Source organism: Pseudonaja textilis, chromosome 1 (genome assembly GCF_049901715.1).
Source record: "Pseudonaja textilis isolate UNSWEBS1 chromosome 1, rPseTex1.2, whole genome shotgun sequence".
Lineage (NCBI taxonomy): Eukaryota > Metazoa > Chordata > Lepidosauria > Squamata > Elapidae > Pseudonaja > Pseudonaja textilis.
The window spans coordinates 319,858,534-319,875,483 of record NC_141990.1 but is presented as its reverse complement, the minus strand read 5'-3'; the positions used below and the strand labels follow the sequence as shown (position 1 = coordinate 319,875,483).

General features: G+C 47.6%; 1 protein-coding gene across 2 annotated transcripts in view; it reads left to right on the top strand.

Annotated features, from left to right (window-relative positions):
- The first annotated feature begins 1,740 nt into the window (after window positions 1-1,740).
- Window positions 1,741-16,950, top strand: part of HDGFL2 (HDGF like 2) — a 42,603-nt gene continuing 27,393 nt past the window's right edge. The window contains exons 1-4 of one of the 2 annotated variants that reach the window (XM_026720360.2): window positions 1,741-1,901; window positions 14,274-14,350; window positions 14,473-14,611; window positions 15,960-16,163. In XM_026720360.2, coding sequence (XP_026576145.1) covers window positions 1,830-1,901; window positions 14,274-14,350; window positions 14,473-14,611; window positions 15,960-16,163 — 492 coding nt within the window. In that variant the 5' untranslated portion in view covers window positions 1,741-1,829. The remainder of the gene's footprint in view (window positions 1,902-14,273; window positions 14,351-14,472; window positions 14,612-15,959; window positions 16,164-16,950) is intronic. The other variant, XM_026720359.2, reaches the window with a different exon arrangement.

Below are 16,950 nucleotides of genomic sequence, written 5' to 3'. Positions count from 1 at the left end.
AAAATATCTACAGACCCCTCACATCCTGGACATAAACTGTTTCCACTCCTTCCCTCAAAACGAGGCTATAGAGCCCTGCACACCACAACAACTAGACACAAGAACAGTTTTTTTCAGAAAGCCATCACTATGCTAAACAAATAATTCCCTCAACACTTGGTCCAACTATTTACAAAGTCTGCACTACTATTATTATTAATTTTCTCATCACTCCTTATCACCCAGCCCCTCCCACTTGTGACTGTATGACTGTAACCTTTGCAACTTGTATCCTTACAATTTATATTGACTGTTTCCTATTGATATTGATTGCTTATTTATACCATGACTATTTTAAGTGTTGTATCTGATGATTCTTGACTCTTGACGAATGTATCTTTTCTTTTATGTGCACTGAGAGCATTTGCACCAAGACAAATTCCTTGTGTGTCCAATCATACTTGGCCAATAAAGAATTCTATTCTGTTCTATTCTATTCTATTCCTATTCCTATTCTTCTTCTCATCCTTCCTAGTATCTATCTCTTCCCACTTATGACTATAACCGTTGCTTGTATCTTTATACTTTATATTGTTTTGTTTCCTAGTATGCTTTGATTGCTTATTAGTAACCTATGACTATCACTAAGTATTGTATCTTATGATTCTTAATGAATGTATTTTTTTTCCTTTCGTTTTTTCCTGAGAGCATATGCACCAAAGACAAATTCCTTATGTGTGCAATCACACTTGGCCAATAAAGAATTCTATTCTATTCTATTACCTGGAGGTTGGACTACACCTCACATAATCCTCTGCCAGACTCAATTTAAGCACTAGAGGAGATAGGATCCACTCTTGCTGAAGCTATCAGGTTGGGGAAGGCAAGGCCTACACGCCCCACTTGGGGCAGAAAGGGTAGACTTCTCAGACTGGCCTCCCTTGCAGGGGTGTTGTGCCCAAGGGGGAGATGATTGCCCTCCTGCCCACATGAGATCATACACCCGTTCTTTACAAATGACTGTGTGCCATAAGGTTTGGGTCAACTTTTAGCAGTCGCTCAGACACAACTAGTCCTCAATTTACGACCACAACGGAGCCCAGAGTTTATGCTGCTAAGTGTTGTTAAGTGAGCTTTGCCCCCATTTTATGACTTGTTGTTAAGTGAATCACTGTAACACGGTTGTTAAGTGAATCTGGCTTCCCCCTTGACTTGGCTTGTCAGAAGATCCCGAAAGGGGATCATGTGACCGTCATAAATGTGAGTCAGTGGCCAAGCCTCCAAATTTCGATCATGTGATCCAATGGGATGCTGCAACGGTTGCTAAGTGTGAAAAAATGGTCAAAAGCCACTTTTTCTACTTGGAGCAGTCACTAAACAAGCTGTTGTAAATTGGGGACCACCTGTAGATTTTATTGCGGTTGAAAAAAAAGCCCCTTGCAAAAACAAAGCTTCTAAGCATGTGCAGAGTTCCTCCCAAGACGCCCCGCCCCCTCTATCCCTCCTTAAGCCCCGCCCTTTGCTCTCCCCCGCCTCTTCTAGCCAATCCCGTCTTCGCTCCCCGCAGCTGCTCCCAAACCCCCTCCTTCTTTCCTTCCCCTACGCGGCCTCCGATTGGTCGGCAATCGGGGGGGAGGGGAAAGCGCGAGGCGCGCGTGCCGCCACCCCGCCGGCCAATCATCCGCCTCAGCCGGGCGGCGTCGGCGTCGAAACGACACCGGGGCGGGCCAATGAGGCGCCGCCAAGCGCGTGTCCCGCCTTCCTTCCCCTTACAGGCCGGCGGCCACGCCCCTCCCCGGTTGCCTGGCGAAGCCTGAGGCCTGGCCGGGGCCTGCTCGCCCGTCGCCGCGATGCCGCACGGCTTCAAAGCCGGAGACTTGGTGTTCGCCAAGATGAAAGGCTACCCGCACTGGCCGGCCCGGGTATGTGAGAAAGCCGCGAGGGGGGGACGGACGGGCGGGAGGGGGAGGAGGGGCGGGCGGGAGGGGTGGGGGCGGCACGAGAAGAGCCGTCGCCTAGCAACCGCGCCCTCCCCCCTCCCTCCCTCGTGGCGGGGGGCGGCTCCCCCGCCTCCCTCGGAGCTCACCCTCCACGTGACTCCATCACGGGGAGGGGGCAGGGAGCCCTCCCTCTGCTCTATGGTGGGGGGGGCTCATCCTGTGGGCTCAGGAGGCTTGGCAGCAGGAGGGGAGGGGGGGTGAGTGTGTGTGTGGGGTCCTCCCCCCTTTGCAACCCCTTTTCCTTTGCAAACCTTTTGCAAACCTTTTGCAAATCTGCAGGGCTCTCCTGCAAATTCCCCTACCTTAGCATGCACATTTCAGTGCGGGGGGGGGGTTGAGTGCAACGGGGAAGTCGTGCAAATGCACCCCTGCATCCTTTCGGCGTGCAATCTGGGTCTTGTTTTCGTGTAAGGATAAAGAAACAAAAACAAAAAAAAAGCCGCCACCCACCCACCCCCTCCGCCCCGTGGGTATGCATGCAGGTGCAGGATACGGTTGCTTGCTCTTCTATAGCTGCAAAACACCTCTTCGACCGGTCCCTGCCATTGTGTGCATGCTTGTGTGGTTTATAGATGGTTTGCATATATGTGTGTGGGTGGGTGTATATGTATGTGTGTATATATGCAAACCACCTATAAAGTGCATGTGCGCGCGCACACACACACACACACATATATATATATATATATATGTTTTCTGAGGTTCTCGCAGGTATTTGTATGTGGATCTTTGGTTGTTCGGGTTTTCTCCCGCGTAAGATTCGAAAACCCGAACAACCAAAGATCCACATACAAATACCCGCGAGAACCTCAGAAAACATATATATATATATATATATACATACAGAGAGAGAGAGAGATGTTTATATGCGTGAACAGGTGAGTCCTTTATATGTGTGTACAGGGTTACTAACTTATTAACCGTAGTGATTCTCTTAACAAGGTCAAGAAATGTCCTAAAATGTTAAAACTCACTTAACAAATGTCTCACTTAACAGCAGAAATTTTGGACTAGGGTTGTGGTCTTAAGTCAAGGTCTACCTGTAGGTATGTGCATTAAATCCCATTTGGGGTAGCAATTAAGACCCTGGAGACGGTGAGTTCTAGTTCCGGCTTAGGCATGAAATCCAACTGGGTGGTTTGGGTCAATCATCGGGAGACGGTGAGTTCTAGTCCTGCCTTAGACACAAAAGCAACTGGGGGGGCGGGATTTGAACCAATCACCAGGAAATGGTGAGTTCTGGTTCCATCTTGGCATCAAAAGCAGCTGGGTGACTTTGGATCAGTTCCTCTCTGTCGTCCCAGTATACCTCGCGGGATTGTTATGCGGAAAAAATAAAAGGAGTATTTATGTGTGCCATCTTGACTTACCTGTACAATAAGAAAGCCAGGATTAGAACGGTAGACTTTATATCGTATACTGCATAGACGCACGCGCACACAGAATACATACAATATATGTGTATGTGTATACAGACAGCATATGTCCCATTTAATGAAAAGAAGGCCTAGGGGAGACATGATAGCAGTGGTCCAATATTTGAGAGGTTGCCCCAGAGAAGAGGGAGTCAATCTATTCTCCAAAGCCCCTGAGGGCAGGACAAGAAGCAATGGGTGGAAACTAATCAAGGAGAGAAGCAACCTAGAACTAAGGAGGAATTTCCTAACGGTTAGAACAATTAACCAGTGGAACAACTTGCCTTCAGAAGGTGTGAGTGATCCAACACTGGAAATTTTTAAGAAGAGATTGGACAACATTTGTCTGAAATAGTACGGGGTTTCCTGTCTGAGCAGGTGGTTGGATGGATGATCTCTTAAGCTCCCTTCCAACTCTGTTTTATGTTCTTAGAATATATATGATGTCCAACACTAAATAATAGCTGCAGGCTCCTTCTGGCCCAAGCGTCAGGCCAATGTTGACCTTCACAAAACCCCAAGGGCTCCTCCTACTTGAGTGTGGAAGAGTTACCTGCCTATGTGTCCATGGGTAGCATAGTCCATGGTCTTCTTATCAAAGACTTGTTGAGTTTCTGTTGCATTACTCCATGATTTAATCCAGAGGAGCTAGGCTTGAGGGCTTGGGGAAACTTTTAGCTCTGGCAGTCTTCTGGCAGTTATATCTGAAGGGACCTTGGAGGTCTTCTAGGCTGACCCCTGCTGAAGCAGGAGACCCTGCACGATTCTGGACAAATGGATGTGCAATCTGTTTATCTGTTTTAATGTGTCCTCTGTGCCAAAGAAGGACAACAAGCCAACTTAGCTATTCTGTTCTTTGGCTGAAGAAAGGAAGCTGCAAAAGGATTTTTTTTTAAAAAAAATTGTTTTTATCTGCTGGACTCCTCTGTTAGCCATCACTTGAGCTGTAGGAAGGATTTCCCTGTTTCTAATCAAGATTTTGTGCTTGGGTTTTATTGACAATTATCCCTGCTGTCACATTCCATGAGATTTTCACAGGTGTGAGTTTAAATGCACATCCATACTTGTGTCTGCCCCATTTCTCTCTTCAAAGTCTTAAGCCACATAATCAATACGGTAATGAAAGCAATAAATAAATTAGCATATCTGTCCCTGAAATAACTATAGTTTTCTGAGTTTAAATATTTGCCATTTGATGGGATAGGCATCGAGGAAGAAATAGCATTAGGAAAATAATTCTGTCTTCTTGCATCCCCAGTTTGGTATAAATTTGGCCCTGTAGGCTGGTTATTATTTTAAGTTTGCTCATTTTAAATTCCCACTCCTCCTACCACTGATGATGTCCCCTAGTTGGGTAATGAAACGTCTGCAAAGAAAACCACGAAGCCCAGAGAGCACCAACGACCCCACCGTGTTTTAAGTCCTTTTGACGTTTGTATAAGAAGTTGCATTGCGAACAGCCTTAGGCTAGTATTCAGAATACAGAATAACAGTTGAATGGGACCTTGGAGGTCTTCTAGTCCAACCCATTGGTCAAGCAGCAAGACCCAATGGTTGTCCAATCTCCTAAACAACTTTTAAAAAATTCTCCCGAAGCACCCACAATTTCTGGAGGCAAATTGTTCCGCGGATTAATTGATCGATTGATGGGTACCATCACCGCTATTTTAAATTAAACTCATCTGACACACCTTGTCATACATTCAGCGCTCTCTTTCCTGCACCCAGAACCTGTCCTTTGTGGGTGGCTCTGCTTGCTACCTCTCTCGGTTTAGTTGAGCATCCTTTAAACACACGTTTTCCTGACAATTACTTCCTGGCTTTAACTTCAAGCCATCCGCTCCATTAATTAGTCTGCTAATCCTCCCGTCAAATGCTCCGTTTGCAGGCTAAATTTACTTTGCCGGTTTACAGCCTTTCCCTGAGTATGAAGGAAGTGAATTGGATTGCTGGAGAGAGAGAGAGAGAGAGAGAGAGAGAGAGAGAGAGAGAGAGAGAGTAATTCTTAGAAATTTGGGCTGGCTTGGGGGGTCATGATGAGGATTTCTGCTCTGGAATTTCCTTGAGGATCTTTGTCAGCTAGTTCTCTGGGTTTTTTTCCGCCCTTTCATCCTTTTTTTGGAAAATAAGGACAATATAGTATAAGTGGTACTTTGCTCCATAGTAGTAACTCAGAGAGGAATCTTGGAGTCCTAGTGGACAACCATTTAAATAGGAGCCAGCCGTATGTGGCAGCTGCCAAAAAAGCCAACACAGTTCTAGGCTGCATCAACAGAGGATCAAGATCACCTGAAGTGTTGATACTGCTTTATAAAGCCTTGGAAAGGCCACACATGGAATATTTGAATTCAGTTTTGGTCACCAGGTTGTAAAAAAAGATGTTGAGACTCTAGAAAGAGTGCAGAGAAGAGCAACGATGATGATTAGGGGACTGGAGGCTAAAACATACGATGAACGGTTGCAGGAATTGGGCATGTCTAGTTTAATGAAAAGAAGGACTAGGGAGACACGATAGCAGTCTTCCAGTAATTTGTGGTGTTTTTAAAAATTTGTTTATAGTATAAAATACAAAAAAATACAAAAGCAAATAGTAGGACACAGAAGGGAGGGAAAGGAGAAGAGAGAAATTGGAAGGGTGAGGGAAGGCTTTGACTTCCGACTCCCTCTGTTGCAGTAAAATAAGGCATTAACGTCAAAACTCAACATTTTACTTTTTCATATGATGAGGGGACTGGAGACTAAAACGTATGAAGAACGGTTGCAGGAACTGGGTATGTCTAGTTTTAATGAAAAGAAGAACCTGGGGAGACGTGATAGCGGTCTTCCAGTATCTCAGGGGCTGCCCCAAAGAAGAGGGAGTCAAGCTATTCTCCAAAGCACCTGAAGGCAGGACAAGAAACAATGGATGGAAACTAATCAAGGAGAGAAGCAACTTAGAACTAAGAAATTTTCTGACAGAACAACCAGTAGTACGAAGTTATGAATGCTCCGACACTGGAAGTTTTTAAAAAGAGGTTGGAGAACCATTTGTCTGAAGTGGTGGTGTAAGGTTTCATGCCTAAATGGGGTTGGACTAGAAGACCTCCAAGGCCCCCTCCAACTCTGCTATTCTATTTTATTTGCTCTTCTCCAGTTACCCGGCGCCACTTTCTCCTGGGATTTTTCAAGTGCTGGGCCAGCGTTTTTCAAACCCGATGTGATCGCTTGAAGATGGGCAGACTTAACAATTCCCAGAATTCATTCCCCAGCAGCCAGCTTTGAGTTTTGAATTGAAACTGGGTTTCAGTTCTGGAAATTGGAAGTCCACCCACCTTCGTGCCCTCAACACTGTGCCGGTCCTCGACTTGCGACCGCGATGGAGCCCAACACCTCCGTTCGTCACGGGAGAAATTTGTGAGATGAATTTCGCTCCATTTGAACCAACTTTCTCGCCGCCGTTGTCCAGCGAATCGCTGCAGCTGATGAGTCAGCAAACCTGGTTGTTAAGTGAATCTGGTTTTCCCATTTGAGGGAAGGTTGCAAAAAAATAAATGAAAATGATCCCAAGATATGGCAACGGTCATAAATAGGAACCAGTTGCCAAGAATCTGAATTTTAATGGCACGATCACAGGGAAATGCTTCAAAGGTCGTAACTATTAAAAAAACAGTCATAAGTCACATTTCTCATTGCCATTGTAACAGTCACTAAATGAACTGTTTGTAAGTCAAGGACTACCCGTATCCTTGCAATACCTTGATGAGTAGGATGTGTTTGCTTTTTTGTACGCTATAACTTTTATTAAGTGTTGTATCTGATGATTCTTGACTCTTGACGAATGTCTCTTTTCTTTTATGGACACTGAGAGCATTTGCACCGAAGACAAATTCTTCGTGTGTCCAATCAGGCTTGACCAATGAAAGAATTCATTCATTCATTCATTGATATTTTTTCTGCTCAACCTGTTTTTTTTTTCCCCTTTCATGATATTCGCCCACAGTTCAGGCTTCCTCTTTGGTGTTGCTCTTTTTGGGAATGGACTCTTAGCCGTTCTGATTTCACAGATCGACAGAGCTGTGAAATCAGATTTTAACAGAGTTGGACGGGACTTGGTAGGTCATCTAGTCCAACCCCCTGCCCAAGCAGGAGACCCTACACCATTTCTGACAGAGGGCAGTCCAGTCTCTTCTTGAAAGTCTCAAGTTATGATGCTCCCTCAACTTCTGAAGGCAACTTCTGTTCTGTGGGTGGATGGTTCTCACTGTCAGAAAATTTCTCCTTATTTCCAGGTTGAATCTCTCCTGGATCAGTTTCCATCCATTATTCCTTGTCTGGCGTTCGGGTACCTTGGAAAATAGCTTGACCCCCCTCCTCCTCTCTGGGGCAGCCCCTCAAATATTGGATTCTGATCTTGACTAAGTACTTGTTATGGCATATTCCTCCCCCCCCCTCGCTTTTTCTCCCCCCCCTTTTTCAAGACCTCCTTTTAATGTATACTTCAGATGATCATCTTTAGAAATTCCCACCTGTCCAGAGTGTCTATCAACTTCTTTTTTTGTGCTGTGGATTTATTTTGGGGGTGTTTAAGGCTGCCCCAAATTAGACTCCGATAAAGGAAAATATGTGTATCTCAGAGCTGAAACGAGGCCCTGAGCTTGGCTGTCTTCTGGCAGGAGTTTCATTATCCAAAACCAGGTAACGTGATATGGTAACAATGTGATATGCGGCATGGATGTTGTAACCTAGATGGATAATGAAACGTTTTCTGCCAGAAAACCACTAAGCTCACAGAGGACCAAGGACTTGGCTGTACAGCCAGTCCTCGGCTTACAACAGTTCATTTCCTGACCCTTCAAAGTTACAACCACCCCCCTGACAAAAGGGACTGACGACAATGTTTCATAGTTGTGACCTTTGTAACGTGGGATCAAAGTTCAGGCGCTTTTGGCCGCTGGCTCATACTTAGGACCGTTGATCCCCTTTGGCGACCTGACAAGTCAAGGGGGAAGCCAGATCCGCTTAAAGACGGTGTGCCTAACTTAACAACTTCAGCCATTCACGGAATAATTGTGGCAGGAAAGGCTGTACAATGAGGCAAAACTCAACCAATTTCTCCACAACAGACATTTAGGGCTCCATTCTGGTCGTAAGACAAGGACTACCTGAATAGGCTTCAAACTGCTTGCCCCTTATTATCATTGCTGTGAATTTATTTAAAAGGTCACTTTTGAGGGTTTTTTGTTTTTTTTTTATAATCTATTATTATAAGTATATTTATAATATAATATAATATATAATGTTATATAATAACATAATATAACATAAGATAATATAACATAACATAATATAATATAATATAATAATATAATTAATATATAAAAGCGAAATACCCCTCAGACATCATTACAAAATCTCCAGAACTGTAAAGCCTACAAACTTGACATTTGGCGTGTCTGTTCCTCTTGGCTTCTAGGAGCTCACTAAGAAAGGATTTTTCGAAAGGACCATAAGAACATTTAGAGTATTTCCTATATTATGATTATTAACACGCTCTGATGCTAAGGAGTTCTACTCCCCCTCCCCACCTAAAAAAAATTTGTTCCAAATGCAAAATACAAGCAGAGGAGAGGAGTTTCAGTTTCAGTTTCACAGCACCAAGCATCTTCAGTACAGAATAGTTGAGCTAAGCCACGCCCAGGCTCCTTGCTGTCTCCTTGCTTGCACAGCAAATACCGTTTCACTTTCCAAACAGCCCTCAACTCTCTCTCACACTGACAGGACGCTAGCCAGATGAATACTGATGGATGCTGGTAGGCAGAGGCACAATTCCACCCCCACCTTATTTTCCTCCCAAAAAACTGACCGATCAGATAGTTTCATAGCGAAGCACGGGTATCCAGCTAGTTCAGAATATTTATTAGGCTTTGTTCAATTCTGACTTCCCTTAAAATCAAGACACTCTGGCGTTGCTATGTTGGGAGGGTTTTTTAAACTACAGGCCCAATTTGTCAGTTATGACTTGACCATCTTGAGTTGTTTTTTTTTGGACAGCTCTGTCTCTGATGGGTGAACCCAGGATGGGGACGTTTCCCTTCAGTCAGAAATTGCAAGTGATTTCTGAAGCTCAGCCGCGCACGTTTTTGGCAATGTCCCCGTCTTCAAATTTGAAACTTTTCCAGCTTTCTGTGTTTTTAGGAGGCAGGGAATTTTGGCGGGTAGGGAGGTGTTTCTTGGGATTATCACGTGTGTGTGTGTGTGTCTGCCTGTTGAGTCTGGTCTCTGGGTCTTAGGTGAATTTCGTTGTACGTACACTGTGTATATACGTACAATGACAATAAAGAACTAAATTCCATTTTTAAGGCAGGCAACTCTTGAATTCTGAGTCTGATTTTGGAAGCGTTTCAGCCTCGGATCAACCCAAACTGAGAGCAACGCATGAGAAAAGAAGGATTGGGGTGACATGATAACTGTTTTAATAGAATAAGGAATGACAGAGTTGAAAGAGACCTTGGAGGTCTTCTAGTCCAACCCCCCTCCTCAAGTGAGATACCCGATCCCATTTCAGGCCAATGGTTGTCCAATCTCTTCTTAAAAACTTCCAGTGTTGGAGCATTTTACAGCTTCTGGAGGCAAGTTTCCCCAGTGATTAATTGTTCTCACTCTCAGGAAATTCCTCCTAAGTTCTAGGTTGCTTTTCTCTCTGATGAGTCTCCATCTATTGCTTTCCCCCCCTGTTTTTAGGTGTTTTGAAGAATAGTTTAACCCCCTCTTCTTTGTGGCAGCCCCTGAGATATTGAAACACTGCCATCATGTCACCCCTGCTCCTTCTTTTCATTCAACTAGATATACACAATTCCAGCAACCGTTCTTCGTCTGTTTTAGCCTCCGGTCCTCTAATCCTCTTGGTTGCTCTTCTCTGTACCCTTTCGAAAGTCTCAACATCTTTTTGACATGGTGGAGATTAAAACCAGATGCAGGATTCCAAGTGTGGCCTAACCAAGGCCTTATAAAGTGATAGTAACACTTCTCGCGATCTTGATTCTATCCCTCTGTTGATGCAGCCTAGGATTGCGTTGGCTTTTTGGGAAGCTGCTGTTTTAGTCCGCCGGGGGCGTGGGGGAGCGGAGCGGACAGCAGAGTTGGACAGTGGGGAGGAGCATGGGCCAGTCCTGGAGTCTAGGGAGGACTCAGATGAGGGATCTGCGTCCGACACAGAGATGAGGCCAGGGCCATTGGAGACTTACGCGCCGACTCCGGAGCCCCCGGAGTCTGGCAGCAGCGAGGCAGAGGAACGGGGGGAGCCTGTTCCCAGTGCGCGCTTGCGCAGAGCTGCCAGAAGGCAAGAACAGTTGAGACAAAAGGGGCAACTCGGGATTAAGGCTTGGAGGTGATTGGCCCCTCCCATAAGACATAAAGGAGGAGCAAAGGGACAGGGGCCTTTGCAGGAAGCAACTTTCTTCATTCGGGTCGGTTTAAAGTCTGAAGCTCCGTGTTGTTGACTTGTGCTCCATATGGCCTTGTGTACAGCCAATCGGCAATTGAGCCATTTAGGGAGATAAAGGTGGGTGCTTATCAGCCTTATCCCGAAGGACTGTGGCAGAACTTCTGCTGGTCTCTTCACAAACTGTTTGGGACTCATTTACCGGCTGTGAATACATAGAATTCACAGCCACTGAAATACAAACCAAAAGGATCTTGGGAACAGCGTGCGATGGTTACCGTCCGGGGAAGCCTTGGTCAGAACAGCTACAGCACACGGCTGGCTCATATTTAAATGATTTTCCACTAGGACTCCAAGTGACTACAACACTATTGAGCCAGGTACCACCTGTGCCCGTGATGGCGAATCTAGTCTGCCAGCACGCAAGCCATTGCTCAGAAGAGAGCCGCCGCGCATGCCTCGCACCAGCCAGCTGATCGTTGGGTATCTGCTGCTGTTTGCAGGCTAAATTTACATTGCCGCAGGGCGGGGCGGGCGCATGTTCCTTGAGGGGCTGCCCCAAAGAAGAGGAAGGGGTCAGTCTAGTCTCCAAAGCCCCTGAGGGCAGGACAAGAAGCAACGGATGAAAACACGTCAAGGAGAGAGAAGCAACCTGGAACCAAGGAGGGGAAAAAAGGGGACCGATTTTCACCCTTAACGGCCATTGTAGCATTCCTGTAGTCACATGATCAAGAGCCACTTAGCAAGTGACTCCTATGATCGTTGCAGCGTCCCTGGGCCACGTCGGGACCCCTTCTGGCAAGCAGATTCACTTTACAACTGTGCTGCTCACTTAAGGGATTCATTTAACAACCATGACCCCAAAAAATGGTCCTACAGTCAGGCGCAACTCACTGAACGGCTGCTTTGCTTAGCAACCAAGATTCTGGTCCCGATTGTGGTCATAAGTTGAGGACTGCCTGTGATTAGGCTTGGAGAATACCTTCCTCCTCCATCGAGCTGAGTGCCATTCTTGCAAACTTTGCACGCTTGCTGTTAAATTGCCTCGGAAATTGGCGCGCGGTTATGGCCGAGGTCTCCAAACTTGGCAACTTGAAGACTTGTGGACTTCCAACTCCCAGAATTTTCCTGGCTGGAGGATTCTGGGAGTTGAAGTCCACAAGTCTTAAAAAGTTGCCAAGTTTGGGGACTCCTCTGAGTTACATGGTATCCCCAGTTGCTGTTTCCCCACGGAAGGGATTCACAAATCCCAGCCACCAGGTCTCTGCCTGGTTGCTGGGTGGGCGTGGCCATGGTGGGCGTGGCCTACCAGAACTCCCAGGAGGGCCGTTTTTCACCTTCCCCAGAGTCCAGAGGCTTCCCTCGGGCCTCTGGGAGGGCCAAAACGGCCTCCCGCAAGCGCCGGAGGCTCTCCGAAAGCCGGAAACAGGCCTGTTTTCTGCACTTTGGAAACTTCTAGAAGGCCCATTTTCTACCCTCCCAGAGTCTCCCTCCAGACTGCGCTTTCCTGCATCCCAAATAGGCTGCGTGGAGACGCCGGGGAGGGGCCAGCCGGTCGGCTCAACGACCAATTCGGCGAACCAGATACAAATTGAACAGCTGGTTCATCCAAACCGATCCAGACCCGCTGAATCTCCCACCCCTGCTGGTTCCTGCATTTGATCATTTACTTGCATAAACTAAACCAGGGGTGTCCAACCTTTCACCTTCCCTGGGCCACATTAGAAGATGAAAATTTGGTTTGGGCCGCACATAAAATAAAATAACAGTAACAATACCCGATCATCCCCAAAAAAACCATAGAAAACATAGTTAACATATTAAATTTATTTGGAAATGAAGTTAGTGAGATGCATTTATTATTTATTAAAAATTATTTATTTTCTATCACGGTTTATTTTCCGGCCAAATTTTGGGGGGAGAAAGCTCGCCTGCCTCGCGCCTACCTCTCCTCCTGCAAATGGCCCGGCTGGATGAGGCAGGACTGGAAGGCAGAAGCGGCGCGGGCAGAAGCAGCAGCAGGGGCAGAAGCGGCGGCAGCAACAGCAGGAGGTGGCGCTCTGATGGCGCCTGCTTTTTCTGTTGCTGCTTGGCCTGTCGCTTGCCTCGCCCCGCCTCGCGCCTGCCTCTCCTCCTCCTCCTCGCTGGCTCTGGCACGAAGGTTGGGGTGGGCACTGGGCCGCATTACGAGGCAACCTGGGCCGCATGCGGCCCCTGGGCCGCGGGTTGGACAAGCCTGAACTAAACGGTGCGACAGGAGCTCTGGAATTATTCCTTTGTATTCCTGCCCTGGCAAGCCCGCTCTTAATCTGTGCATCCTGTAAAGAAACACATTTCGGCGTTAGCGATTCCCGCCTTGGAGAATTATAACCGGATACAGGAACTGCTGTCAGACGTGACTCATCCCAAAGAAGGTTTATTTCTAAGGCAGGGTTCCCCAACTTTTCCAGGTTGGCGGCCCAGAGTGGGGGGGGGAGAGGGGTAAGAGGAGTTGGTTGTGTGGGAGGGGCAGGCACGTGTGCGAGCACCCGTTGCACGAGTGCGGCCAAGAGTGCTCACAAGAGTGTGCGAATGGGACTGTGCACCCCCCAGTTGCCCATTGGTGCGGCCCAGTTGTGACTAGGTCGCAGGCAGGTAGTCGGATGGGCATTCAGAGGAAGACCCAGGCCCACCCCCTCTTCATCCTAGGGCACGCAAGGGAGGAAACGAGAAGGGAGCAACGTGAGTGGCGTGGCCTACGGGGGGAGGAAGGGGCCCTGATCCCCTTCATGGGCTGCAGCTGGGAGGACTGGTTAAAAGGACCAAAAGTGCTGGAGGAAGCAAAGCGTGCATTCTTGTCAGAGCTTATCTGTGTTCTGGCTTCCTCCCAACTGTGGTTGCTGCATTATCTGGTAGAAGCCTGCAATTAATCATCCTTGCCTGCCGTAGTAATTCCTTCAGTGTGGTGTGTTGGGTTTTTTTATTTCTAATTATCTTTACTTTGGGTTCGGACTGCATTTGCTCCCCCTGTCAACTGTTTTCTTTAAGAGTTTGATCTCCTGCTGAGGAGAATTGGACATTGGGGCCAAGTTGGAGGCATTAAAGGGACTTTTTTCCCCATTTTTGTGACTTGGTTATTTTTGTGTCATGCCCCGGGACATCACGTCTGCCTGCCTGTCTGTCTGTCTCAATATCTCTTTTATACGATGGCGACCGTAACTGGATGCAGTATTCCAAGTGTGGTCAGAAGCCAGCTGAGAAGGTCGTCAAAGAGTTTCCGGTCCCAGTTATCGTTGTGAAGCAAGGACTTACCTGCTTAGCGTCCATTTCCCTTTTCAGCTCTCAGGCGGATACAGAACCGGTGTGATTCTTGCGTGACACCATTAGCCATGATCCTGGGCTGGTTCCTGCTTGAATTTTGGCCGGTCTTTCATTCCCCGCTCCGATTTTTATTGACTTTAGTCTCCGTCTTCTTTTCAGATCGACGACATCATTGATGGGGCCGTGAAGCCTCCTCCTAACAAGTACCCTATATTCTTTTTCGGAACCCACGAGACGTAAGTTCGCCAACTTTGGGAGGTTCTGTTGGGTGCGTCGGCGGCCTAAGCCGTCTGGGGTGACCCGTCCCTTTCTCTCCAAACCTTTCCGTTTCTTCTTCGCTCTTGTCCGTATCCCGCAGGGCGTTTTTGGGGCCCAAGGACCTCTTCCCTTACGAGAAGTACAAGGACAAATACGGGAAGCCCAACAAACGGAAAGGTTTCAATGAAGGATTGTGGGAAATCCAGAACAACCCTCACGCCAGCTACAGTGCGCCTCCGGTGAGTCGGACGGGATGCATTTCTGATGCACCTCTGTTTTGACCTCAGGTGGCCTGTTTTTGCAGCAGGGTCTGTATAGCAAAGGGCTGGACTGTGGGACATTCTGGGGAATTCTGGGAGTTGAAGTCCAAACATCCCAGGTACAGAATTCTGGGAGTTGAAGGGAACTTCCTAGCTAGGGAAATCTGGGAGTTGAAGGGAACTTCCTAGCCAAGGAATTCTGGGAGTTGAAGTCCAAACATCCCAGGTACAGAATTCTGGGAGTTGAAGGGAACTTCCTAGCCAGGGAATTCTGGGAGTTGAAGTCCAGGCATCCCAGGTACAGAATTCTGGGAGTTGAAGGGAACTTCCTAGCCAGGGAACTCTGGGAGTTGAAGTCCAAACATCCCAGGTACAGAATTCTGGGAGTTGAAGGGAACTTCCTAGCCAGGGAACTCTGGGAGTTGAAGTCCAGGCATCCCAGGTACAGAATTCTGGGAGTTGAAGGGAACTTCCTAGCCAGGGAACTCTGGGAGTTGAAGTCCAAACATCCCAGGTACAGAATTCTGGGAGTTGAAGGGAACTTCCTAGCCAGGGAATTCTGGGAGTTGAAGTCCAGGCATCCCAGGTACAGAATTCTGGGAGTTGAAGGGAACTTCCTAGCCAGGGAATTCTGGGAGTTGAAGTCCAGGCATCCTAGGTACAGAATTCTGGGAGTTGAAGGGAACTTCCTAGCCAAGGAATTCTGGGAGTTGAAGTCCAGGCATCCCAGGTACAGAATTCTGGGAGTTGAAGGGAACTTCCTAGCCAGGGAATTCTGGGAGTTGAAGTCCAGGCATCCTAGGTACAGAATTCTGGGAGTTGAAGGGAACTTCCTAGCCAGGGAATTCTGGGAGTTGAAGTCCAGGCATCCTAGGTACAGAATTCTGGGAGTTGAAGGGAACTTCCTAGCCAAGGAATTCTGGGAGTTGAAGTCCAAACATCCCAGGTACAGAATTCTGGGAGTTGAAGGGAACTTCCTAGCCAAGAAATTCTGGGAGTTGAAGTCCAAACATCCCAGGTACAGAATTCTGGGAGTTGAAGGGAACTTCCTAGCCAAGGAATTCCGGGAGTTGAAGGTCATACATGCTGGTTGGAGAATTCTGAAAGTCCACAGATGCTGGTTGAGGAATCCTAGGAGTAGATGCCCCACACGCTTTGAATTGGCCAGGTGTGAAAAACATTCCACAACACTTCCAGCTGCTGTCATGAATCTACTTCTCCTTTGCCAGGATCTGGACTCTGAATTCCTCCTTTGAGATGTCCAGACGCCTCCCGTTGCTACTTTTCCGGTCACTAACTCTCTTTTTGTCCCTTTCTCTCCTCATAGCCACCGAGCTCCTCAGACAGCGAAGTTGGGGACATCGACCCCGTCGGAGGCGGGGGAGGAGGAAGCGACGTCCCTGGAGAGGAAGGCCCGACCCCAACCGCAGGTGCCGGCGGAGCAGGGATGACGGTGGAGAAAGCGGAGAGCGAAGAGTCGGACAAAGGAAGCGATCACAGCAGCATGAAAAGGAAATCGTTAGCCGCGAAAGTGAGCCATTTTCCCGATGGTGCCGATTCGGAGCTTTTTTTTTTTTTTTTTACCTCTTGACCCCAGGCCAAACCTGAGTTGGGGTCGAGAACTTGGGAGCTAGTACGGTCTGGATGGGAATGAACAAAGAGCTTGATCCCCGGCAAGGCAAAAGAACGGGTAGTCCTCGGCTTACGACCGTTGGAAACGGCGCTGGGAAAAAAAGAAAAAAAAGCGATTTACAGCCTCGCACTTGACGACCGTCGCGGTGTATCCCGCGGTCACGGGATCGAAATCCGGCGTCCCTCGTGGATTTGTAAACCATTATTGGAACATCCCGAGGTCGCATGATGATCGCTCTTTGCAACTTTTCCCAGCCCGCTTCCAAGAAGAAGCTAAAGTCAGCGGGAGGAACCGGGGGGTTTTGTTTCCAAACCGCGCGATTCGCTTGAACAACCGCGACGAAAAAGGCCGTCAAATTGCGGGTGACTCGCTTCACATCGCTTAGCGATGCCAGTTGCGGTCGTAAGTTGAGGACTAACTTGCAGCTCGGTGTATTTAAAACCTTCCAAATTCAGAGAAGGTCCGTTTTGAATTCTAAAGGGAGGAGCCGTGCTTCCCCAATAAGTATGAAAATTATGAAATAATTTTTTTTTGTCGGGGTCTGGACTTGTATTAGGCCTTCGTTCGTCTCCACCCTGGAAGCAGGCATCTTACTTTCTGTCCCTCCTTGGTCATCTCTTGGATAGACTACCGTACATGGGACGGCCCTAGCTGGAAGCTTCAGTTGGTCCCGGAGGTTGGTATT